At 40.2% G+C, this 27,496-nt stretch overlaps 1 protein-coding gene across 1 annotated transcript in view; it reads right to left on the reverse strand.

Annotated features, from left to right (window-relative positions):
* The window catches only part of DOCK2 (dedicator of cytokinesis 2), a 159,538-nt gene that overhangs the window by 24,046 nt on the left and 107,996 nt on the right, over window positions 1-27,496 (reverse strand). Inside the window, exons 30-36 of the mRNA XM_063168555.1 lie at window positions 21,243-21,321; window positions 13,084-13,184; window positions 12,927-12,985; window positions 11,526-11,674; window positions 6,192-6,277; window positions 2,042-2,198; window positions 877-917 (exon numbers count right to left, since the gene is read on the reverse strand). Coding sequence (XP_063024625.1) covers window positions 877-917; window positions 2,042-2,198; window positions 6,192-6,277; window positions 11,526-11,674; window positions 12,927-12,985; window positions 13,084-13,184; window positions 21,243-21,321 — 672 coding nt within the window. The remainder of the gene's footprint in view (window positions 1-876; window positions 918-2,041; window positions 2,199-6,191; window positions 6,278-11,525; window positions 11,675-12,926; window positions 12,986-13,083; window positions 13,185-21,242; window positions 21,322-27,496) is intronic.

Raw genomic sequence — 27,496 nt, forward strand, 5'->3', positions numbered from 1 at the left:
AACTGGACAACGAACTGCAATATGCAGAACTGATAAAATTGAGAGACCCCAGGACTGGTCATCCATTTTTGTGGCCATTTTGGGTTGTGCTGCCCAAGGTGGATCCATTGAGGCCTCTTAATAAATCCCTATTTTATTCTTTAGCTCTGTCTAGTTTCTGTTTTAGGTCAGCCTTCACAAGGCATCACCCTGAGAAATGACAGCTGAGGGAGCGTTGTTCCTCCCGGCCTCTCTGGCTCAGCTCCAGGGTGAGCTCTGAATCACCTCCAGGGCTCATTTCAGCTGGGACTCTGGACTTTCTTCAGCAGATTTTGCAGGAGAGGACACGCAGGAAACAGGGAGCTTTAGAAGCAGCAAGATCTGCTGCAGCCCACGTGCAGAACTCTTGGAGACAGCAAGAGGCCACGGCACATCTGCAGGAATTTACAGTTCCCACAGAAAATGTCTCAGCTGTAACCTTGCCCATGGAGTGTTGCATATTGAAGGATATGCAACAGATATCAGGGTTGAAGGATATCAGCAGATTGGGCCACTTTACAAAACCAGAATGTTTTCTCTGCCATACTAAATGCGTGATACATTCTCCCTCAAACCTCAAATCTATCTGCACTTTCCTAATTTTAAACAATAGACAATGAATGTTGAGTGATTAGATCAATTAATAGTTAATTCTTGTGGAAAAAAATTGCTTCTGCTGGATACATATCACAGATTCCCTGTTGCTGAAGGCTAAGCTAACAACAGAGTGAGAATGCAGATGAGGCTGGGGTGTCATAGAGTCATTTGGGTGACAGAAATCCAAGCACAATGATAAAACCAAAACTCACAATATTAACTGCCCTCTCCAAAAGAGATCCAATAGAATGGTTGCCATACCTGATGTACATCTCTTCACGGTTAATGTTCTTGTAGAAATTCTAGGGACACAAACATTTAAAGTTACCTCTTAATGTCCTTTAATAAAATTATATCTATACACACACACAGACTGAGGTTTTGCTTTCCTTGGTAGTTAGAAAGCATAGATAGTATGAAAAGTAGATTATTTACAGACTATCTGAAGTTTAAACTACTGGAACTACTTCTTCAATTAATATTTTTATTAGTTATATGTATGGTTTTACACATACATATACTTTTCCTGCTTCATAATGGGATTATTACTGAAGGATTTTCTATTGGAGAAGAGGAAAATATGGTTATTCAAATGAATTAACAGAATAAACCACATGTTCCAGCTACACTTGGTGGAAGCTTGTAAGTATTGAACCAGATGTGCAACACTGTAGTTATGGAGCATTGTTGTGCAATATCTCTAAAGGGGCCAGTTCCAGGAATAAAGCTCATTTTTTGTCACCATAATATGTTTGCAGGGATGCAAGTTGCTGAGGCTGTGCAAAATGGTCTGACAAGAATGGTCTCTTGAAGAGCTGCAGAACTGGACACCCTATTGCACAGCGATTATTGAGGGACAAAGAGAGTATGAGTGTAACACTTCAAAGGTGGCAGAGGTTCCTCTTCAGCTTTAGGAATTTCCTGGAGGAAGAATCTTTCTATGCAATTATAAAACAGGAATAGAAAAGAAGACAGAGTGGCCTATGACAAGAGCAGAGCCTCAAATCTCTTGGCACCCAGCTGCAAAGGTGCCTTGCAGGTTTCCTGCCCGCATTTGAGAACTGTAACTATGGAGATGCTGAAGCAGCAAGTGGGTCAGCTCCTCATCACTCTGTCAAGAAGCCACTGTCCCATCAAGCCTGTCAATGGGCATATGAGCAGCAAACTTTCCTGTTTATCCACAGAATCAAGGTGGATAAAGCCCACAAAGCAAACAAAGCACATGGGTGAACGCTGCTTTCAGACTCACACACATATTTGTGCAAAGAGACATAAAATCTCCTGCTGCAGAGTTTAAACCACTACAGAACATTGTCACCCACTGCTGCCCCCAGGAAGATTTCCCCTCCTACTCAGTAAATGGGCTCTGGTGCTGTCCCTCCCCAGGGGTTCCTCCTGGGCTCTCCAGAAGCAGGAGGGGCCGTACCAGCAGGTTGACGGTGCAGCTCATGCGGTTGTCCTTGCTCTCGTCGCTCATCACGGCGCGATAATCCAGCAGCCTCTCCAGGAGCCCCCTCACCAGGCTCACAAAGCTTTCCACCAGGCTGCAAATGCCAGGGTGCTGCTTGGCACACTCTGTAAGGCTGCAAATGCAGAAATATTGGTATAATTCTGATGGCAAGTACTGAATTAGGCCTAAATCAACTGCAGAATGTGCTGGAAATTCCCTCTGTGAGCTGGTAATTTAGATATTCAGAAGACAAATGGCAAATATAAATCAAATGGAAAAAAAATAAAAGAAACATTTACTTTTCCTCTCTGAAATTAACTTTGAACTCAAGGGTGTACCCACAGCTTCTGGACAGAGAAATCTGCATCTGTGCTATCACAAACTCAAGTCTCTGGAATGTCACACTATTGCAATAAGTAATAATGGCAATGGCAATATATATATATAATATTTTTAAATTTATTTGATTTTATATATATATATATATATAAAAGTAATAACGGCCTCTTCCTTTTCTCAGCAGAAAATGCAAAAATGTTTTCCTTCTTCTTGTAAGGGGTACATGCGAGTAAAAGTTCAAATAAACAAAAATTACAATTTTAGCTCAAAAAAGACATCACCAGAGTAATTTTACTTTGAGAAATAAGCAAAACCAATCAACTTTCTGCAGATTGAAAAGAGCAGCTTGATCTCTTCTGATAAAAATACAAGAAAGGGAATTTTATATTTTGGCATCATCAGTTTCAATTTACATTAACAAACATTAGCATATACTGCCTCTATAAAGTGCTAAAGTGATTTAGGAGTAGAGTTTTCACTTTACTGTCAGAGTTTTGTTTTTAACATTTAACTGTTTAAACATCATTAAGTGATTACCTACGTCTTGTTAAGAAGTATTTTCTTTCTTTGCTTAAGAGAAATTATTTATTTTATTGCTTTTCTTTTGTTTCCTCCACTTAACATTCTGGTTTTCCATTGGGATCCTCTCTGACAAACTGCATTTTTTATCTATAATATATATATATATATTGATATACACATACATGTGTTTTCACATATATAATTATAGATATAAGCAATGGGTCAGACAGAGATGCAGTTAACTTTTTCCAAGGCAGTCCTGCTTTGTGTTGGTAGCTGGGAAGGTTCTGACCTCTTAGTGCTCAATTATTAATTCAGCTCTACATCATTGTTTTCCAGACCAGGTAAAAAAAAAATAAATTTGTTTTTTACCCAGGTAAAATAAAAGGTTAGTAATCTTTAGACACAATATTTTTTAAACTCTAATTACTAAGAATACTATTTTAATTAATAGTGAACCAATTTTTTTTTACTCCTCATAATTATTTCAACCTTTTTCAGAAAAATGCATATTCATATTGACTTCAATTGCAAAGAAATCCTCAAAGCTCTGGCCTAGAATGGAACCTCTGCAGAATACCCAGGAATAAAGTTCCAACTCAAGCAAAGTAAAAGCAGCATCTAAAGTTATTCCTTGGATTGTGCAGCTCCAGTGGAGTCACTGTCCTGACACAGAGGGAATGTGTACATGGATGTCTGAAAGAATATTTATGTTGTGTAAGATAGGAGGGACAGGGGCCAGCAGATAAAACCAGAATACTCCAATTGCTCTTGTCTGACTGGTCTGAAACTGAAATATTTAAATCAATAACTGACACATGGCTTATAAAATACACTGCAAGTGGAATGGAAACACTAAAGGGGCTAAGAGCTGACAACTGACAGAAAGGTTGGAGCACATTAAAAGATATTTTGGGGAAAGAAAGTAAGAAAGCCTCAGAAACGCAGGAGGGAAAGAAAGTAAGAAAGCCTCAGAAACACAGAGGAGACCGGAATATTACACAGAAAAAATGGTGTTTTATATCCACAAGTATCAGAAACAGTGTGAGTCACTAATGAAGGAAGGTACAGCCACCATTCAAGTGACTATTATGGATTTCTGCCACAGGTTCCCTGGGAGTAACAGCAAACAAGGCAGAGCTGTGAACATTCCCTGACTGCACAATGAACACAAGGCACCAAGACATCACATTTCTTCCCAGTACAAGCTGAACAACATTGACATAAAGCACAAGCTATTGCTGGGTCTCACCCAGCACGAAGTACATAACTCCAGTCACTAAAGAAAGGTGAACCAGAGTCCACATAAAGAACTACAAAAGGACCAGGAGTGAAGAATGCCTGTCTCTTGAGGGAAGGTTCAAAAAGTTGTATTGCTCAGCTTTATACAATAATCCCAATAAAAAGGATCACAAAACTTCAGAAGATTTTTTTACCCCCAGGAGGGAAGAAGAAACCTTTGAATTTTTAAACAGAGCTTGAAAAAAATAGAAAATTCTAAATAAAAAAAATATTTGCAATAAAGCTCGAGAAAAACAACTGCATAGCATGGGCCCCTGCAATGATGGGGAACTGGAAATCTGCCAAGTGCCATTTCCTGTTGTGCCTGTATTGGGAACTAAAACACGCCAGAAGTCATTTTCTGAGCCTGAGGACAAGTGGCTTGGCACAACTTGTGCATTGATTCTCCTGCATTTCCCCAGGCAGAGCAGCCTTGTCTACTCTGCCTTGGAGAACCACCTCTCATCTGTCCCACACCACCCCAGCTTCCCCTGGGCTCTGGCCAGGACAGGTCACAACCCCTCATGGACCTCACCCACATTTAGGTCTAGGGACAAATGCAAGGCAGGGCTTAATTAAACTTCTGCTGAACCGGTTTAGTTTGTTATTATAATAAATAATAATATTATTTACGGGCATGGGGAAGTTCCCAGCAACCAGCAGCATGGGCAGATGTTGGTTGCAGAGGTGAGGAGTAGCATAGCAGTCACTGAGTGCTGTTAATATCTGCCTTCAGGTGACACCTGGAACTGTGCAAGGGTGCAGACAGCTACAGGAGATCAGCTGATGAAAAAATGACCAAATGAATATATTTGGAGGCAAATTTAAGTGGGGGTCACTCCAGTTGGAACAGAGGCTTGAAACCCCTGCTTTGAAAGGTGTAAATGGAGGAGAATTAAACCAAACCACCTGAGAGAACAGGTGCTACTACAGGTAGGTCACCAGCCTCTGCTCCAACACTCCATCTACAGGAGTCATTCAACAAAATGTGGAGATAAGATGAATTGTCATCTTTAGAAATGTGGAAACTTTGAACTTGAGGCCTTCTGGAAACTGGGACAGTAGCAAGGGGAAAGGCAGATATGTCAGAGCAAGAAAGGGGCCTTGCAAAGGCAGGAGATCAAAAGCTCTGTGCTGTGTTTGATGGCACTGCTGAAAGAGGGGGTTTAACTGGATAGTGCCACTTTCCAAGAAAAGCTCTGGAATAAAGAGCAAAGAGCAAACAAGGTAAGCAAATAATGTTCCACAGCTCAGAAAGGGTGAACTTCAAAGGGTCACATACACAAGATCTGAAGGAAGGTTTGCTTTTTGCATAGATAAAGTCTCAGTTTGAACACTCTCTCCAGCTGTAAGGCAATGTAGTATTTCAAACTAGATGGAGCATTGTAGGAAGGTCCAGAAAACATATGATAAACTGAAATACTGGGGTTGTTTACCCTAAGGGGAATCCTGAAGGAAATTAGAGAGCAACATTCAAATTTGATAAAAGCTGCTGGAAAAATAAACAGAATAAATGATTCTTTATGTCCCCTGTGTGTGTACCCAAAGCTTTCTTGGTTCATCTGATGAGAGATGTGACTTTGCAAAGATTGCTACCCCTACCCAGAAATACAACCCATACAGGGTAGCAGGCTTTGAGGAAGTAAAACATGCACACAACATCACAAAGCCTCATTTAAATTCAGACCTGTCTGAATAATCTCTTGGATGCCAACCTAGACATGTAAAAATGCAGGCTAGGTATAACTTCTTCATAATTTAGCTGAAGCACAAAACGATGAAAAACAGCCAGGAAAATAATTTCAGTGAGAAAAACTGCAATGCAAACCAGGTGTAGTGAAGCATTATGGTATTTCCAGTCCCTTCATGGAAAAAGTTGCTAAGATTCTATTTTAGGTTAGGTTACCAACCTGAGAGCTGGGAACAATAAAACAGAAACACATCCTGAAGGCATTTGTTCTATTTATTCTCATGTACTACTTACATGGACTCAAACAACTGCATGTAGTGTTCATCCCCTCGTCCTCCTTCCACCTCATGGTCCAACTTCAAAATGATTTCATTTTCAAACTAAGAAAGAAAAACCAAAACACTGAGCAGCTATCCGGAGGTCAATACACTTCAAGATGGCATCAAAAATGTACCTTTGTATGATTATGTCTCATATTCCCAAAGGTGAAATGCTTGGGCATATTCTGGTCTGGGCTTTTGGCACGGCTGAAAGCCTGGACACAGATTTTCACAAGTTTCCCCTGCACTGAGCACCAAGCTCAGTCTGTTGCAGTTACAGACAATCTTTGCCCTCGTGCAAACAGCTGCATCCTGCTCAGAAGGTAGGAAAGATCTACCTCAGAGTTCTTGACAAGTCATTAACACATCAAGAGGCACACCGAGAGCATTAGTGGAGACCTACATTGAAATAAAGCTCAGTTGCTTTGCATAGATCTAATTATTAAAACTACTGTAAAAATGACAGAATTCATTACTGCGCTAATGCAGCAAGTTTTCACGTTCTTCTTTGATACAAAATTTCACACAATTGTCAGTACATGAATAATTCTGTTTCTCCCTGGAGTGTTTCTGTGTAATTGAGAGCTTCGGCAGGCTGGGATCCAGATCATCCCATCAGAGAACTGGAAGCCTCTCATGGTACAGAGAATTATTGTAGTATTTCAGATATGGTTCTTTCAGATAACTGCAATGCAAAATATTTTACCTTATTTCAATATATCCTCATCAAAACATTCAGCTCTGAGCTGAAGAAGCCAAGCCAGGGTTACACAGAGGAAAACAATCCCTCCTCTTAGAGCACCAGGCAGGTCATGGATCTCTTCAGAAGTGTTTTTAGAATTTCTTCAGTTTTAAAGAACATGACATTCTAAAGGAAAATATGTTACTAGCTGTACTTCCTTCAAGTAGGTCATGATTCAAACTCTCCACCCAGAAAAATGATTCATCATTTTTCAAGAACAAAGGCCAAACTTTCCCTTCTTTCCTCCAGTGTCCAACCCAGATCTATTGGCCACCCTGGTCCTGCAAAACTGCTCATGAGGCAGAAACTGAAGTGGTTTCTGCTTCTTTCAAGGATCTTTGAAACAGCATCTGGAGCAGCCAAACTTCTCCAGTACTCACAGCAAGAGCAAAACGTGGGCCCAGAGCAGTGGCAGTGTGGGTACCCTCTGCTCTGGAAAGGGGTAGGGAGGAAGGAGCCATCTCCACCACTTTGTTACTTGCAGGTTTTGCTGCTCTAATATTAATTTTTTCTCTGTAATTAGAATAAAAATGAAAGACTGCTTGTTGAACAGTACATTCTATACTAATATTGGAGAATAAAGAGCTATCATTGAAAAAATAGCTTAACAGAAAAAAAAAATAAAATGCTCTGTCTCATCCTGGTTGAAATAGAAGTTTAAAGGGCTCTGAGTTCATTTTTATGCACAAGCAGGATGTGTATTAGTATTTAATGTGGGTAACACAGGTGCATGGCAGTTTCAGGACAAGGAAATATTGAGCAAAAACATCCAATCCAGCCATTTTCTGTGGGCTTACTGCAGTAAGACAAATCTGTGAATATAGTGCAGGTCAAGCAGCAGCTAAATCCAGCTCTTAAATCCTTCCTAGTACTTATTCAGCAGGTAGAGAATTGATTACTTCTCAAAGAGGCAATAATTTCGCATTTCTGGATCTGAACAAAAAATCTCTTCCTAAGCATCTTTCCTGCAGTTTCCTCAACAACCTGCAAGAAGTGAAAACATCAGTTACTTGGACCAAATGAAAAAGTTGGCAGGATTATAACGTTTTAAAGTTTCTGTGCCAACATTAAGCTCTGGAAAGTGTTTTTCTCCTCTCACTTAAACAGAGTGTGCCTAATTGTCACTGGCACCAATTTAGCTTTAAAACCCTCCTGCTTCTCTAATAGACCCAGGGAATCTCCCCTTGGAGAACATGTCCATGGATCTCTCTGAAGCATCAGGCTGCACAAACTCAGCCCTGCTGCTGATCTCACATCCTTCTGAAACCTTAATCATGACAAGATTTTCAGAGCTGAGAGACAGAAGTATAGCTGTTTACAGCTGAATGTCCTGTGCCAGAGGACAGGACAGGAATCTCCTGTGCTGAGGACACCTCAGTCACCCCCTCAGTCCCCTGTGGGAGCTCAGAACAGCAGGACACTGCCCTGGAGTCAATGTTTGTCCTCTAACAGTGAGCCTGGAAACCCAAGCACACGGCAGCAGCCAGCACTGATTTCTGACACGGCCCCACAGCAGCCAGGAAGGAAAGCAAACACACAAAACTTCCCCAGATGGCTCCAGCAGTTGGCAGAACCCACGAGAGATACTAAACTGCAAATGCTAAACACAAACAGAATGATTTATTTGAGCAAAAATATAAACACAGATGAATTAATCTTTCCTAAGCCAAGTTAAATCCTCAATGTAACTCAAATCCATGTTTATCTAAACGATATTTTCATTTACTCTGCAAAGAGCTAATTTTCCTTGTTTGTTTGTTTATTTGTTTCTTAAAGCAAGCATTTTCTATCTCCTGGCTCAGATCACAGTTAGAAGAAGAAGGACAGGGTCTCTTGATGATGTGCCTTCCTTTGGGAAGTCTCAATCAAATGCACAACCTGATCTTTCAAGGAAAGGAAGGGTGGGTTATCAGCATTTGGAGAGTGGGACTTTTTTAACACATGAGCAATGAGCTTGTCTCACATAAGCAATGAGCTTCTCTTTTTATTTGAAGGAGAAAGGAATACATTTAGAGGACTGAGTCTATCCACAGACACTGAGAGATGAATAAATTGGCTTTCCAAGATTCCCAGCTCTCTGAGCTCATGATAGGCAGAGCCTCCATAGCTAAAATTAGGAGATATTAATGGCTCCCTCTCTACATCTTCAATTAGAGTTAAAATTACGATCTTATGTAACACTGCTCTGGCTGAATGGAAAATACATGTGCAAAGAAGAAGAAAGGATTGCAAGAAAATGTCTTACTCTGTCCTACACCTACATACAGATTCCAAGCCATTAAATGCATTTGTAGAGCAATTCATTCTTGAGATAACCACAGATGGAATTTTCTTTTCTCTGGAATTAGATGATTTCCTAGAAACAGCTAAATAAAATAAAATAAAATTCTTGCTGGATAAATTTAAATGACTTTATATCCTTCCTGCCTGCATGTTGTGTGCATAGAGCAGGACACAGACCCCAGCCCCAGCACACCCCCTGTGCCCCCAGAACAGAGCCCTGTCCCAGCACAGCACCAGGGATGTTAACACAGACAGGATTTTTGGGAAAAGTTATTAAATCATGTTGGAGGTACCAGGCAAGCTCTGGGTCCTGTGCTGGTACAGGCTCAGCTCATAAAGATCTTTCTGTTTGTGCTTTTTATCCCTCTTCTCTCATTAGAGAAGATTAGATTAGAAATAAATTATTTATTTTTAAAGTTCCACAAAATTATGTTTTAAGTGAATGTCATTCTGGGCTCATGAGTGCCCCAGGCACTCTTGAAATAACATGTTGTCATTCTCAAAATTTTATACTAAAGCTTTAAAAAAACCATCCTTTATACTACTAAATGTCAATTTGCAAATTAAAATTGCCCACGACTAAAACCTGGAGTTTATGTGTCTGTGCACCCAGTAACTATCCATTATTATTACTTATTTGCTCCTTTAAATCAAGGTGGTAACAATTTTAAAACATAGACCTTAATGTGCCTTTTCCTTTAAAATGCTTATTAAAAAAAAATTACCAGAATGGCTAAACTTACAGAGACAAGTTTTTTATCTTAATTACCTCATCCATAGCAAAGGAGAGGATAAACCCCATGATTCTTGATGAGCAAACGATCACAATTCCTAAAGCAGAACATTAGAGCCCAATGAGACTCAGCTGCTCAATTATGAAATAGTTTTTCCACCATCTGATGAAAACTCTCTCTTTTCCTTAAGCTGCAATAAACCAAATGTCCTTGTTCCTTGGCACTGTAAAATACCACCTGAAACTTCTTTTCGTGGCAGGAGAAGTGATTCAGTGGGCACTGGAGGGCCTGGCCTCTCTCTGCCAGGCTCCCAGGCTGCTGCTGCTGTTCATCAGGCAGATGAGGGATGGCTTTTCAGGATTCCTGGGCTGCACAGATCTCTGTGTCCCTCCCAGGAGATGAGGCATAAGCCACGAGCAGGAAAACATTTTTAAGAAGGCAAATATAGGACTATCAGGACACAGAGGGAACAGATGCACAGAAACAAAGTGGCTTTTAATCTTGGCCTTGAACCAAAAGCTTTGCACCGTGGAATACAGACCAAAATGGAAATTCCATCTGCTCATTTGTTCCACACTTCATTGACACAGAAATGCCCCAAACGATTTAAAGTATTAAACATAGCTGTGTATATGAGATATTTATATTTACATGTGTCTAAAATGATGCCTTTTTGTTTGTCATTTTCCCTTACACAGATTGCTCTGAATTAATTATTTGTGTAACTGCAGAGCTGAATATCCAGTTTATAATTTACTGTGGGAGGCAGTGTGCAAACATAGAACAAGGTGATTGCATGCCCAAAGAGCTTGAGGAGAATGGAGATGTCAGACAAGGATGGATATTCCACTGCCCAGGCAGACACAGCAAGCAGTGGCAGGAAATTTAGATTACAATCCCTAGTGCCCTGCCCCACCATCCCCAGTTCTATTCCATCAATCAAAAATATTTCAGGGAAGTGACTTAAAAATCCTTTTTCCTTTTCAAAGTGACTGCCAAAAACACTCCAGGAATTTCAGTTCTCCACAGTGATTTTTTTTTTCTCACAATAAACATTTTAAATGGTACAGTTTCCTGATAAATCTGATAACATATAATTAACTATTCATTGCTACTCCTGTCAGATATTAAAATCTGGAAGTTTTGGCTTACCAATATCTATGTCACAAGGAGGGGGTATAAGGAAATATTTAGATTATAGAGGATCCCTAGAGGTCATTTAATTCTATCTCCTACTTAATGAAAGCCTGAATTCAATGCAAGTCTTGCTGCTCAGAACCTTTTCCAGTAAAACCCTGAAAATTTGGATTAAGATCCTGAAATCTCCCTGGATCTCTTTGCTATTCCATCTATTTCTTGCTGTCAATGCAACAAGTTTTGCCTAAGTCAAGCTAAGTCACTCTGGAGATCCTGCACTTGCTGTTTCTTTGGTTCTTAATATCTGGGATTTCACTTTGTATAAACAGAAAAGCTCACTTGACAAACATGTACCAGAAACACTGAGCCCATGACATTTAAATGCATTTTCACACAGAGCATTTGTAATTACCTTTTTGAATTCTCCTGTTCTCTGATATTCACACAGCATCATGTCAAAGAAAATTGGGATCGTGGCTTTTCGCAGCTCGACTTCTGGAATAAGAGTCATTTCCAAGATGGGCCCAACCATCCCCGGGATAAAGCAGATTTTATTCTGGCCTGAAACAAAACCAAAAATTAAATATTTGAAGAGCAAACTGCATATTTTTAGGAAGACATCTAGGAGCTGCAATCATTTAAAGTAGTGCTGAATCCATCTGTGTTGGTCAAGCCTTACAACTCAGTCACTTCATTTCTTCTCAAAAGCTGGGGGCATGTGAATGGACACTGTCTCCTTCTAAGGTGCCAGAATGCAGTGCCAGGAATTAGCAGGAATGCCAGAGGAGTTGATATTTTCAGTGAAGAACTCAATTATAAAAGTTTTTAACATATCCTTATAAATGTTTAGAGTAGAAAGTAATAAATTACCCTAAGAACCTCCCAAATTCTATCATCAGGGCGCAGTAATGTGGAGTAACCTTTCCATGAAAGAGAAAACCATGACTGACTTCTAGAATTAAATTAGACATTGCAACAATGAATCACCAACCAATGCACCAAAATCAGCAGCACTAACAGAAACACCATCCCCAGAACTCAGCTGCTAAGCCCACACTGAATTATCTGGGTTACATCAGCTGTAACAAACACCCAAATATGCAGGGCTCAGCCAGGCCCCAAGTGTGGCTCAAACTCTGCCCTGGTAAATGGAGCAGAGCAGCAAACCCAGGAGCTGTGAGAGTGTCAGTGCTGCCTGAACCTTGTGAGGAGACAAAAACCTTCTCAAAAACACAGCTGAGACTTGTTCCACACTAAGGAGTGCCTGAGTCTGATGTTCCTCCCAGGTGTGTGCCATGTGAACTGTCAGTGCGAATGCCACACCAAAATTTTGCCAGATAAAATGAATATTCTACCTAAGTTCAGTTAATTAGAAATGATCCCAAAGGAGTTAATGAGAAACTCTCAAAGAACGAGCAGCAGAACCTGGCTGGATGACCAATGTAAAAACATTTTTGGAATTTTAATCCAAGCACATTCCAAATCTGAGTCTCCTAATTTGCAGAATCATAGGTTCAGGTTGAGCAGTAACCCTCTCAGGGAAAATTCATCCAGTCTTAGTCCTGCAAAATAACGTTCTGAAGTCTGATTTCAGTCATGCTTGAAATCTGAGAGAAGGTTTTGAGTTCTCTTTTAAATACAATGCTGGCAGTGGTCCAACTGTATCTCATGTTGGCTTAATCACAGGAGTGAAAACATATTTTAAGTTCAAATAGCAGAAATATTTACAAAAGCACTTCACGTCAGATATTTTTCAATGGAACAAACATTTTGTGACAGATTCAGTTGCAGTGAAGCTCAGTTTGCTACTCACCAAGTTTGTACCACATGTCACGGATAGCAAAGCCAATTAAACGTCTCATATCTCCATATCTGGGAGGAAAGGAATATGAAAGATATTTTTATCATTATCTTTTTTATCATTTTACCAGAAAATTTAAGATATAAGCTAAAGGATATATTTTACTTACTTGTTCTGGATTTTGTTGTATTTTGCATGGGAAAAGTTTTCTAGCTGTAGTGAATCTTGGGTAATAAAAGCCACAGCCAAATGAAAATAGTTGTTCCACAGCTGTAAATTGAATATAAGGAAATTACAATAATTCTGAGGAAAGCAGGAATAACATTAAATGATGCATAATGCAGAATAATTTATGAAACCAAACCATGGAAGCAATATGATATTTTTATATTATGCAGAGATGTACATCATTAGTACTATGCAATTAGCAGAAAAGCAAGAAAGATGAATTTTAATAACCACTACTACACATTTGCTCTTAATAACAGAGCAGCTGAATAAATATTGCTAAAAAAAAGATTCACATGAGATTCATTGGCCAACAATATTAAACCCTGAACCAAAGCAGGACTGGGGGAACATGCTACATGCTGGTGGAGCTTGGCAAACTGGAGCTAAGGCACCTATGTAATTACACTGCATCTGAGCACCACTTCAAAAGGCATCTCCTGCCTCCTCTTCAGATACTAATTCAACAGCCATTTCTATGAAATTCCAGTGTAATTTGTGAAGAGCTCTCCACATGAAAGAAGGACAAAATACATCCCTAAATAACAGCTGATAGTACTGAGGCTGTACTTGAAGTAGACAAAAAGTCTCTGTGCTTACAGTGCACAACCCTTCACTCCTGAAAGCAAACTATTTGTTCTACAGACAATTAAAAACAAGCACTTCTCACACTAGAAAGGGAAAAGAGAAACTTCCCTAGGAAACACAAATTTAAGGAAGGAAATACAATTTTCAGAAGCTTTTAGGCAGTCAGCAGCAGCAGCTTTAAACACTTAAAAATGCAGCTGTTGCTAAAATCAGTGATAGGGCTCAGTGAGAGAGCAGAAGGCAATGGGGAATATATTCAGTGGTGGTTCAAAGGATGGAACAAAACATGGAACAGAGCTCCTCATTTTGTGTGGTGCAATACAAGCCTGGGCTGGGAACCCACACAAACAGCCTGGAAACAAAATATTCCATGAAAAACTTTAGTGGCCTCTGCCCTTTTTAACCTGGAACTCTCCGGTGTGCAAAGAACCAGGAAAACCAGATCCCACACGCAGAACCACAGACATTTCCCATAATAAATACAATTCTCAGATGTCCTCTATAATTTGAGGATGCTCCTGCTGTTGATTTCTCCCTCCCTTGGAGGCTGTGCCCAGCAGAGCTGCTGTCCTGCACACACCAGCCCAGCTCTGCAGCACAGATGTTGTTTATGCCCTGAAAGGCCTGTTTTACTCTCTCACCAAATCTTTTAAGAGGTTATTTTGGCCAGTGTGGAGTTCTCAGCTCCTTGAGAAGTTGTGTTTATTGATGTGCAGGGAGCACACTCTGTGTATGTCAATTATAGCAGTGCAATGGAAAATTCCTCCAATTGTTCTAGATTGTGGGGCAGAAAATGAAGGCTTATTCCCAAATGGTCTCTTATTTCATTTAATAGCTCCAAGTTCAGTGCCACCTTTGTCAGAGGCACACCCCACAGACTCAATCTCCTTATTTATAAAAAACTTTTCCTTCCATCCCCAGAGTACCCCAAAATGGCTGGAAACTGGGTTCCTTTTCCTTTCAATTGCATATTCAAATTAAGGGCTCACAAGTTTAAGCACCAAAAGTAACTTTAAAACTCTATGAGACAAAGTAGTCTCTCTCTGAAGTAAAATAATATGGAAACAGATTTTTAAAATGCCAAAATTATTCTTATGAGACATGTTTTGTTTTCTCTTAACCCCATAATAACATTCCAAGGTGTTTTGAACATCTGTCAAATTGGAAAAGGTGGAATTAATTTAGCAGGAAATTTCCAGCCATCTCACAAAGATAAGATTTGTTAGTTATCCTAAAAAATCATCCAGGAGTAAAGGCTGCAGTCTCCTCCTTCACACACCTCTGAAAGCTGCTATTTGCTGGTGGAAGGATCAAATATGAACTTCAAACTCTGTAATTTGATAATATTCAAATGCAGAGTATGATATATAACATATAAAAATATAACACTTTCGTATTTCCAGTATAGTTCTAGCTAAATTTCCCAATGGTTTCATTCCCTATTAACCTCTGCACTGTTTCTGCAATGTCTGTCACTGTCATATATAGATTTTTGCAGTGTGCATATTCCCCCTTTGTATTTGTAATGCCCTGAGGGTTTTGATTTTGGGGTTTTTAACATAAAAAATCAGCTGCACAATTCTGTTTGTGAATTGTGTTTGTTGAAATACATTTCATTACTGCTGAGTTATTAATGGAGCATAGCTCATGCAAGAAGGGTAGGAAAACACAAAAATAAGCATTTTCTTTCAAAGTAGACTGACATTAGATTGTGGATTATGCCTTTTATAATAGAACTCTGTAGCATAGGTGATTAATATATGAATTACAATCACTCTACCAGCACAGATATAGAATTATAATCCTTTCTAATGCCCTGTAAATGTAGTGCTAATGGAGGGAGGGAGGGAGGAGCAGGAATCAATAACTGCATTTCCAGAGCAGAGGCTCTAAGCAGCTGTGTGAGCACAACAAAATGGTTTGGGTTTGGTCACCCTGCCCTGTCCCGGGGTGTCAGACCCTGCCATCTCCAAGCAGGGCCATTCCTGAGGGAATCCTGCTCAAAAGCCACCCAGGAATCCAGTGGCACCAAGGGTGGGATGGTCACAGGGCAGGTGTGTTCCCTCCTGCGTGGAAACCCCTCTTGGCCAGAGCAAGACTCCAAAGCAAAGGTGATGGAGCCAGGAGGTGACAGGGACAGCAGAGTGAAAATTCTCTGTCCTGGACAGAGTAACACCTTGCAATGACATCAGCTGCCAACAGAAACAAAAATGTCCTGGAATTGTCCTATTTACCACAGATGGCATCTTCTCAGACAGCTGTTGAGGATGCCATGAATGTGTTGCATAAGTACAGAAAATCACACAGTTTTTGTTACAATTAAACCAAAGACACCAGGGTGACCTTCAGGGAACAATTCTTCAAAAATATATTCCACACTTTTTAAGATTTTTGTTGCTTTGTTAAGCCTCTTTTGAAGAGCCCATCTCAACTCCTGCACCCTAAATCCAGAAATCGAGAATTTACACCTTTTGGTGGTGTAGCTGTTCTGCTGCCTGACAAAAGCCCAGCTGCAAAGTGGAGTCTGGACATGGTGTCCAATCTTCACATCTGAAATTGGCAAATCCCTAAAGAGCTGTTACTGATACAAAGCAGCAGAAATCCCAACACTGCAATGTCTTTCAAGACTGGATGTTATGCCAATGGCTGGATTTCCTTTGTCTTTCCCAGGAGAAGCTGATAATGAGCCCTACACCACCAGCACTCCCCACCTCCAGAGGAAAGGAAACATCAAAGGCAGACCATAACAAATCCTTATGTGGTCCTGGCTGGGGGAGCCAGTGTGCAGACACTGCCTGAAACAGATCTGCAATCAGCTAAGAGAATCCTGGGGAATATTTTAAATAATATTGGGAGCAAACAAACATAAAGATGGAGAAGAGAAAAAAAAAGCAATTTGCAATCACACTTTTTGATGACATGAAATGCAACAAAGAAGTCAAATCAGCAATAAGACATTGATTGTCATGGTCTTCAGGGGAAAGTCTAACCTCAGTGATTCCCTTTTTTCCCTGTATGCCATCAATATATCTCCTGTTTTCTCGACAGGGTCATCCGGAATTGTCTTAGGTTGGAAATGGGAGTGTGTGTTCTATTCCTATCTGTCAGAGCTGGGGCAGTTCTCTGCTGTTCATTTGGGGCAGTTTTCTTTATCTCTCCCACACCTAATCCTCCCTCCAGGAGATTTCTGCTGTTCATGGGCCATTAATTATTAATTATCTGCTGTCCACGGCCACTGAGTGTCCCTGCAGGGCTGATCCAATCCCACCATCCCACGGGGAGATGCCCCGCCCAGGGGAGGAGCCAAGCATTCCTGCCTGGATCCAATCTGAGCCTGGCACAGCACAGCAGCCTTTGCCCCCTGCACTGCCAGAGGAGCAGCTTTCTGCTGCCCTGCATGGCCAGAGGGAGCCCAGGCCCATCTGCAGCAGCCCTGGAGCTGCAGAGGAAAACTCCCCCCTTGTGCAGGATCCCTGCTGCAGCAGAGCCACAGCTGGCACTGCAGGAGGGCTGAGCCCCCATGGGATGGGGCTGGGACACCCCCTGACACACAGGGGGCAGGGCATGATCTCACTCTGGTAGTTTGTGTTACTGCATTGTTTATTTTATTTTTTATTTTCTTCCCTAATAAAGAACTTTTATTCCTGATCCTATATCTTTGCCTGAGAGCTCCTTAATTTCAAAATTACAGCAATTGTGAGGGAAGGGGGTTACATTTTCCATTTCAAGGGACGCTCCTGCCTTCCTTAACAGACACCTGGCTTTTCAAACCAAGACATGAATACAGGGTCTTAAGCTAGAATACTTTCCACAGTTGCAAGCCTTCAGACTTGTCCTTACAAGCTCTTCTGTCCCTGTGCCAGCTCAGCTGCTCCAGCTCCATGTGCCAAGGCAGGAGCTGCTAAACTGCTTCAGACAGGTCAACAGCTGAATTCATTCTTCAGAATCCTGGAGTGAGAAAATATTCCCTGCCTTTCTAGATAACCTGTTTCAATATTTAACATAACCTCTTTATAGCTAACATAAATACAAGAAAATAACTTGTTTCAAATCCAGGGACATGAATAGAATAGAAACTGTTAAATATTGAGGGCTTTCACCTACTCCAATAATTCCTGCTGAAACTCCAGATTTCTGTGCATTAAATCCTCATGTTCCAGTTTATGTTCAGTACAGAAGAATGCAGAGTCATGCATTATGCAAGATCCTGTCCCTGTTTGTACTGTAGGCACCATGAATATTGGGAACTCTCCTTCACTCCTACTTCATGGTTTATTTTTGGTCAATCACTTAATGAAATTTCACTCTATTCTCTCCTGTAAAATGATTTCCTCTGGAGCTAACAGCTTTGTTTTATCAGCACAACAGTAAATATTCCATAACAGAAGCCCTCCAGGCAGACCTGGTTTTGTTGTGTTAGGTTTTGCTGCATGCTGACACTGGAGAATCTCTGTAGGACACGACCTCTGAGTGCCACTGATGTACTGAATCCACCCCTTATGCACTCTGTGTACAAACCCAGAAAAGAATACAAACCAAGGAGAACCACCCCCCACCCAGCAGGCACAAAACCTCAGCTATCAGCTGATTTTTTTACCTCCAAACCCAAAGATCCCCAAGCCAAAGGCCCATTGTGGCCCTTGCTGCCTGCCCAGTGCCATGACAACCTCAGGGTCAGAGCTCTGGGGTTGGGGAAGGGCTCCTTGCCAAAAGGGAGGGTGGATCTGAGTGATAACTGTGCTAAGGCAGGAAATATAACAGCCCTTCACTGCTGTGCTGGGCAGGGGTTTGGGATTTTCCTCTCTGTCCAACAGCCTCAGCATTGAACTTTTCGCTTTAAGGCAATGCTGAGCTCTAAACTGAAGGACTGGACCCACTCTTGATCAGACAGAGCACATCCTTTCCCTAAATGGCCCTGAATGGTAACACCTCTTTCCCTCCTATCTGAATCACATAATAAATGAAAAAAAGCAATTTACTTTGCAAACAAGAAAGAGGCCAGGAACCTTTTTTTTTTCCTCCATTTAACAAGCTCAACTAGAGTAGCAAAAAATTTCCTCTTTGCATCTCTATAGATTTAAATCACACTTTCTTAGATGCACAACTGCTTCACAGCTGACTTGCTTTGTTTGCTTTGGTTGTCTACTATTTATTGCCATGCAACCACCCAGCCAAGTGAAAATCCTCAGATCTGTTTCCCTGTGCTTTAAACAGCTTTTCAAATTTTCCTTTTAATTAAGACTTTGCTCCAGCTCTTAATAATCTGATCTGAGAACACCATCCTGCAAACAGTAAAAATCATGCACTTGTTTACAAAGGTGTAAACAAAGCATATTTTTATTTTAAATAACACTCTGACTGATTTGCATCTCCATTCTCCCCAGCCCACTCAGCTCCGCCTGCAGCGGGCTCAGGGACCTGCTCCAAACCCCACTGAGGGTTGGGATGGGTGGGGCTGCCTGAGATGGGGATGAACAACCCATGTTATCAAGCTGCAGCTCTTAACAAACATCAAAGTTACACTCTTCCAAATTTTCTCTCAAATCAAAATAGAGAAAGCAAGTTTCTTTGTCTCGTTCTCATTTTTTTAAAATAGGAATGTAAATAAAAATAGAAATACAGCTACATAATAGCTGTACTGTAAGGTGAACTATTTTATTAAGTATAGCAGTTTCTCATTTACTTTGAGTTAACCACTGCTCAGGTTTGCTTACTGCTAAGATATATTAATACAAAAAATATTCTGTGAGAAATCAAATTTAAATTTATAATTAAGGATATTAGACAATATGCTTTGCACTATTCAGACCTTTTAAAGTCCAGTAGCAACTTTTTGAATAAGTATATTTAGGGAACTCTTAGAAGGTTTGCAGACTTTTATTCATAAAAGAAAAGGAAGGTAACACCTTGATTTGTACTTTAGAGTCTCTTATGCAGACTATAAGGGTATCACAATGCTTTACAGGGCACCACTTATTTATTGTAACATTGTTTACCTTACTCAGAGCCTCCAGATATTTGACAAGTCAAGAATAAAAGAGCATTAATGCATCCCCTTGAACTGCAAGGTGCGGTGTTGAACCACAACATCCCTGGTTGTTTGATAACCCTTTGAGAGGCACAGAATTGCCACAGGAAGGAGCTGAAATAAAGGCTCCAGATCAAACTGCTGCTTTTCACTTTGAAAAAGGCAATGTACACCTTAATAAAGCTTTGACAGATCCAGTCTTTATTGTCTGTGTGATTTTGGTACCCCGCACGTGAGGATGTCTTTCAGGCCTTTGTTATCTGCTTTTAAAAATTACTGACACATTATGCAGTAAAGTTGATCAAGTGCTACAGAAACAATAATTTATAAACTGCTTGTTAATAAACTGACAGAGCCTAGGACAGATTATATCATGAATATGTCAAGGGCCTGACAGTTTCTAACAGGGATATTCACTAAAAATATATATTTTAAGTTTGTTGGAAGAAACATCTTTCATTGTGATTCAAAAATCTTAATTAACATCATATATATATACATTTGTATAATCACACATTTTGAAGGTAAAACATTTTTAGTGAAATAAAGCAGGGAAAAGCTCTACATTTCCTACTTGGGGCCACTGTAACTGAGTGTGAATCTTTCACCTTTCTTCTCAGTACTGTCTTTCCAACTCTTCCTGTTTAATCACTGTGGCTCCTCTGCAGCTATTTGGGACCAAGGGGTTTTGTGTTGAGGACCAAGAGACCAATTCCCAAACAGTTTTTAGCACAAGTGGAATCATTAAAAACAGATTGAAAGCTGTGAGATGAACCATGAAATATAAAGCCCTGAACTTTGAAACAGAATAACTTCACACACCATGATCAGGCAGCGCTTAGTGACAAATCCTGAATCTAAAAGTGTATTTACATTTTAATACCAATTTAATGAATGTGAAAACTACAGACATTTTCATTTTTATCTAAAGGAAGCCAAACGTGGTAAAATGCATAATGAAACAGTTCAGTTGCACAGAATGATATTGAACAAAGAAAAAACCCAACTAACCCTAATTAATAATGATTGCAGAAAGAACTAATACAAACAAATAGATGAAGATAGACTTGTCAGGGAAGACTAGAAGTCAAAAATAAATTTTAAGTGCTAAATACTCTAGGAATCAGCAAAGTTAAGCTCTTTCTGTCCCACATCCACAGCACTGACACTGTAAGGACTCTGTGTGTTATGTCTGAGATTGACTTGCTGAATTCACTTGGCTAACTAAGAAAAAAAAAGAGTTTTCTGCTTGCTATCCTGAGCAGAGTTACAGAAGAAAATACCCTGGTTGGGTGCCTTATCATAAATAATCAAAGCCCACCTCTGATGTCACATGGAAGATGGTCCAATCCTGCCCCACCCAAATCCATAGCCCATCTGAAACTGTAAATATCAGTCTGAAACTGATACTGGCACAGCACCAGGAGGGGCTCTGGAGACATGCACATGCTGCTTTGGCTCAGCCAAAAACCCCAAATACTTACTTGGACTTCAAAATTCATGTTCTCCAAAAATTTCTGGTTCATTGTCTCTGCAAATTTGTTGATGGCTCTCAAGAAGACTCTAAAAAAACCAAAAAAAGCAGTGATAGAGATAAATGAATGTAACCTCTGGCAGTCCATACCCACTGTGTGTGATACTGGTGGCAGCACGTTTGGCACTGAACACAGCAGGTGACAATCTGGACAGTGGCACAGGATTTATGGTGTTACACATGAAAAAAATTACACAATTGTCAAAAAGCTTTCTCCACCTCTGCTGGAAAAGTCAGACAATAGAATTTTGTTTCCTCTGTTGCACTCCTGAGAAAACAGAGCAATCCTTTCAGATCCAGTGTCACCTTGTGCCAGCCCCAGGTGGTTCACAAGGGTGGCATCACCTCCTCTCAGTCTGACACCTGAAACAGCTCCTGTGCTCACATCATTGCTTAGGAGTTGCACTTCACAGATATAAAATCCAACTTCTCTGTTTTCTTACAGGTAGGGAGGGCAGGACAACACCTCTGGCCACCTTCCTTCCCCAGATGGATTATAAAACCATTCCAAACAGTGAAAATTCACATTCAAAATACTGTACAGTTACTCCTTCCAAGAGTAAGAACATGAGCATTACCCCTCCAGCCTGAAAAGCAGCACCTATTTAAGATCTTGATTAATGCAATATGATTAAGTCATGTTTGTAAAGCTAATTTCTGACTTCCCAGCATGGGACATTTGTAAAACAAAAATCAATTGTATCTTTAAATATTTATAAAGTTTATTTTAATAATTCAGTTGTTTTCAAAATTGGAAATTGACTGAAAGTGATCATTTGCCTCTGCTTCATAGGCAATTTTTTTAATGCTAATAAGTGGAAATATTTCTATGGAAAAAACTGTAAGGGCAAACAAAACAGTGAACACAAGGGAAAACCAATCCTAATTGTTCAAATATAATGATTGGCTGTCAACTAGATACTCCCAGTCAGGAAAAAAATCTAATATTACAACAGCCAGGTCCAGAAATCCTCACCATCTCAGTGATTAGCAACATCAGAGAAAGCAATAATTCAATAATTAGGATTATCAGCAAAAGATTAAGAAACCACAGGATATCCATATGTTACTGTCCAAGGAATGCTGTGTCCTTGTGCTGGGCTCTCTGTGGTGTTTTGGTGTCCCATCTCAAAAGGATAAACAAATAGAAAAAGAAAGAAAAGAGAAGAAAACACGCAAATAATTGTGACACAGAAATGACCCTCAGTCAGGGACAGTGTGACACAGGAGGGAGCTGACAGGACCCATAAAACCCAAAGTAATGTGGAGATGAGAGACTGAAAGCTCACAGGGAAGCACCAGAGAGCCCTGAACACAGCCAGGGTGTGCACTCAAAATAAACAAACCCAGGTTCTGTGTTAACTCTGCAGCTCTTTGGTACAGGGTGCTGCAAATGCCTGGATTTTACACTGCTCAGAAGTGATCAGACACATCAAAGACTAAACTGAAGGGAACACCATTAAATGCCATTGGTCACTGGGGGCTGGTGGAACACAGCAAATAAGCTCTGCTGTTACACTGCTCCCCTGGCAGCCCTCTATGAGCCACTGGAGAAACAGGGAAAGGAGTTTTAGTCTCATCACAAAAAAAGAGATAAATCAGAAGGTCTAAGTTCAGTTTCTTAATGAGGGAGGTAAAGCAGAAGTTCAGCTTTTGGCAAGCTTACAACAGGGAATCCCATCTAACCACTGAGCAACCACCCACAGGAGCTCCCTGCTTCATTAGAGCAGTGACTGGATGGAGTGAGATCCCTTGTTGGGGGTGAGGTTCTGCAGGAGGAAAATGTTCTTTGTGAAAACCTACAGGAGAATTTCTTTTCATCTGTGTAGCAGTCCCCTGTATTGCTGATGGGATCAAGGAAATTCAGTAATTATGCACGTTCTCACATCCTGCCAAGTCCTTTTTATTAAGGTGACCAGAGGGACACTGCAGGAGCTGGGACAGGGGGAGGGAGCAGATTTCTGGTGGTGCTGTGTCACCCCCACACACTCAGCTGAGCTTCCTCCCCATGGTCCAGGGCATCCTCTGATCCCATCCTCCAGACTGGCTCAGCTAATCTTGCCAGCTGAATTAAGGGGCTGGTTTGTGACAAGCCAAGTGGCATCAAATCTCTTCCAGTTCCAGAAATCTAGCTTTGCTCAGTGCTGCCCTTGCTCTGCTGAACACCTTGTGCTCGTTCACAGGGCTGCCCTGTGCCCCCAGTGCCACCTCCCAAGCTCTGCCACCTTTATGTGACCAACTCCTAAATGGGATTCCTGCTGGGAGCTGTCCAATTGGATTTGGGTTGCCCCCAGATGGAGAAAGGAATGAATCTGACTCCATGTTCTCAGAAGGCTAACTTATTATTTTATGATAATATATTATATTAAAGAATACTAAACTATACTAAAGAATACAGAAAGGATACTTACAGCAGGCTAACAAGATAATAATGAAAACTTGTGACTCTTTCCAGAGTCCCAACACAGCTTGGCCCTGGTTGGCCAATGAGTCAAAATAATTCACAGCAGAATGAAATGAAACAATCACCTGTGGGTAAACAATCTCCAAACACATTCCAAAGCAGTAAAACACAGGAGAAGCAAATGAGATAATTATTGTTTTCCTTTATCTCTGAGGCCTCTCATCTTCCCAGGAGAAAAAATCCTGGGCAAAGGCATTTTTCAGAAAATATGACTGCCACACTGTCCCACACTGCCCACAAGCAAATAAACACATTCTTCCCTAAAGCTCCACTCACAAGGGGACATTTATCTCCTTCAAGCTGCCTGATACTTGACACTAACAGTTTAAGATGCTGCAAATAAGGGGATTCTAGGAGAGTGATTTATTTTAGGCAGCATAAAACCCCACGCAGCTTGGCAGAATCAAGACAGGTTATTCTGTTTCATCATCATCATTATTCTTCTGAACAGGAATTTTAGGTCAAGGCCTTTTCAGTGTTCAGTTTTCTGCATTGCTCTAGACCCTTGGATTTACTAAGTTTATTTCTTGCCAGCTCACAGAAGCAAGTTCTTGAGCTCCAGCTGCTCAGGGAGAGCATTTCCCTTCACTCAGAGTTTTTGGCTGGAGCAGTAGGGGGTGTCTTCCATTTCTGAGGCTTTTATAATTCCCAAATTCTGTGCATTTCCACACTGCTCCAACACCATGACAAATCACATCACCTAAATATCCAGTTTAGGCAGCCTCTGGTATAATCTGGTGCTAATAACTTCTCTTGCAATAAAAAAAAATCCCACATTTTCAGTACTTTTTAAACAGATATATCATGCAAGATAGAGTAGAAATAATCTTACCTTAAACACACAGGAAATTTATTAGTGGAAATCTATTTCCTAGTATGGACATATTACATTATATTACATGTAACAAAAATTTTTGTGAAGAGCTTTTTTAGGTTTTACTTTTAGCCATATAAAAATCCCTCAAGGACACCTAAGAAGTACTGAGGTATTTAATGTCAAGTAGAAATCACGGAAAGTAATAAAAATATTTACAAGTTTCTATACAGTATCATTATATGTAAGCTGTCTTCTGTAAATATCCCTTTCACTCTCACAAATATTTTTATCTGACAGACAGGAAGGACACATTTTCAGGGAGCATGCAATATTTCCAGGCTGTCAAGTTGCAAATATTTTCATTCATTTGTGTTTTGCCTAAAGGGTGGATCTATTCCTGTCACTGGGAGTCACTTAGGCAGAAGGTTTGAATGCTATTCCTGCCTCCTGCCAATGCCTCAATGATTTCCTCAGTCTCCACTTTCACCACAAAGGGGCTTTAATTAAGTAGCCACAAGTATGAAAATAATGGTACTTGTAAAATAATGTGAGATTTTGATGAAAAAAAAGAAGAAAATATAATTTCAAACACTAAATTTTAAAGACATAAATTGAACTGTCACATTTTCAATTAATTTTAATGAAACAATAAATTTTCTACAGTCACAACAGAATTAATTTCTCATCAGTTTAAATAATTGTGATCTAAAACTGCTGAAATTCCTTTACCCACAATAACTTCAATGATATTTCCTGAGTTTATGAGGATTGATGCTTCTAATGCACAGCTCATATAAAACTCTTGGGCCTGAAGATTTATGGAAGATCTTCAAAGTCCAAAGTCTCTGGGCTAAATCTGGGAATAAAAATGCAGGGTTTTGGCTTAGGACAGCAACAAAATTGTCATGGTTCAACTGCTCCTGTTTCCTCTCTCACTCTGAATTTCCTGCTGCTTCTGCTTTACTTTATTGTATTGTCAGAGATATTTGTTAAAACTTTTGGCTGGAAAGAGAGCCCAAAGAATAGAAACCTGTGCAGCTGTACTCAATTTCACACACACAGATATCTGTTCTAAACAGGGGAGAACAGTACCTTAAGTAACACAGAGAAATAATTTAAGGTAGAAAATTCTGAAAATTCATGTCGCTCTAAGATAAAAATTTGATTTCAAGCTGATTCTCCCTCAAAAGAAAACAGAGGGGTTGAGATGGACCAAGGAAAGAATTCTGTATTCATAAACAACATATTAATCAAAATAGGATTTCAAGGCTATTCCTCAGAAGATGATGATTTTGTCTAACAGTAAAATAGGTCTGCATGTTGTCCTTGCTTTTGAAGTGTAAATAGGTAATAAACCTAAAATTCAGATCTGCAACTCCAAGTTATTTTTAGCAAGCTAGTTAGAATTGTTACATCAGCTTTTTGCAACAAAAAACAAAGGGAGAATTTAATAAAAGAAACAAACAGACAGACCCCCCTCCAAAAACCCCAAACAAACAAAACCTTAAATTCACATTGACTGTTCTCAGGTGCAAAACCTGGCCTTTTTCTGCACCTTGGGTCCACAACATCATTTTGGGAAAAGTGCACAAATCAGATCCAGCACAGAAACATTTCCAAAATAATGAAAAGCCCTTGCCTCAGACTCTTCAAGTGAATTCTTTTAAAGCTCTGAGATGCTCTTCAACGTCTTTTCAGGTTCACATGAGTCTAAAATCTGGGAGTTCACTGCCTCAGCTCTGAGCTGAGTAACCCAGATGCTGAGGTGAAGGCTGAATGAATTCACTCAGGAATTTATGAACATCAGCTCCAGCTTGCTGTGGCTCCTCACTGTGACTGCACTGATGGAATGACAGGTGCAAAAAATGAATCAAGTGCAAACTTCTACTGGATAATCAGACACAGAAAAATAAAGTTTAAAAGAGTCTGTGTTGTGAAAACTTATTCGAAGAAATCATTAAAATGATGGCATTTATGGGATCTTTAAGTCACATCTGAAAGCCAGTGAAGGCATGGATAGTTTTTAAAATTCAGAACTTCGTTCCACAAACCCAAAGTGCTTTTCCTTCAGAGAGTTTGGTCCAAAATCCAAACCAGAAGGAGTTATACTAACTTCAGTGTTTTTTAATCCCCAAAACTGATCATCCTCTACTTGAACAGATGAGGAATACGAGGGAAGTTTTTGCAAACCCTGGAGGATGTACTGACTATTATTTTTAAAGAACTTTCCTGAGTTTGGATAGAAAGTTTGGCCATTATGCCAATTCTGTGAGATGTGGAGCAGGGAATAGCAGAGGCAAAATAATACTCATCCATAATTTATATCAACTTCTTACTATCATCCTCCTAAAATGTTGTGCAGAAGACACCTGATGGGTATTGTAACATAAGGGAAACACCAGGGAAAAGCAGCTGAAGTCAAATTATTCTCTGTGGGCTTCTGTCACCGTTTCTCTTCCTTGCTGTGTACAGAACATGCAGAAGAAGGCACGTTACAGAATGAGAAGATTGAAAGTGTGGGTCAGACCCAAACCCCAATGCTGGCCATTGTCATGGACTGCAACAGTGAATGACAACTATAAAACAAAGCTGGAAGGTACCAAATACACAGAAGAGAGACCAGACAAGCAATCAGTGTGACAGGAGAGATCGAACCACACAGGTACTACAGGTGAAATAACAAAATTCCCCACAAAGCAACAGCAGAAATTATGTCCTAATAACTTAGTAATCATTGATTTAGAAATGAAGGGTAATGCAGGATGGAAAGAATATTTAAAAACCTTGTGGCTACATGAAACCTAATTATGAAGAGCACAATAATGGCAACACTTGGGAAGAAATCCACTTCCATGGTAACTGGAAAAATATGGCCAGTGGCTCAAAGAAAGAAGAATAATTTCATCATATTTCTCCGTTGTGT

The sequence above is a fragment of the Melospiza melodia genome, chromosome 14 (genome assembly GCF_035770615.1).
Source record: "Melospiza melodia melodia isolate bMelMel2 chromosome 14, bMelMel2.pri, whole genome shotgun sequence".
Taxonomy (NCBI): Eukaryota; Metazoa; Chordata; class Aves; order Passeriformes; family Passerellidae; genus Melospiza; species Melospiza melodia.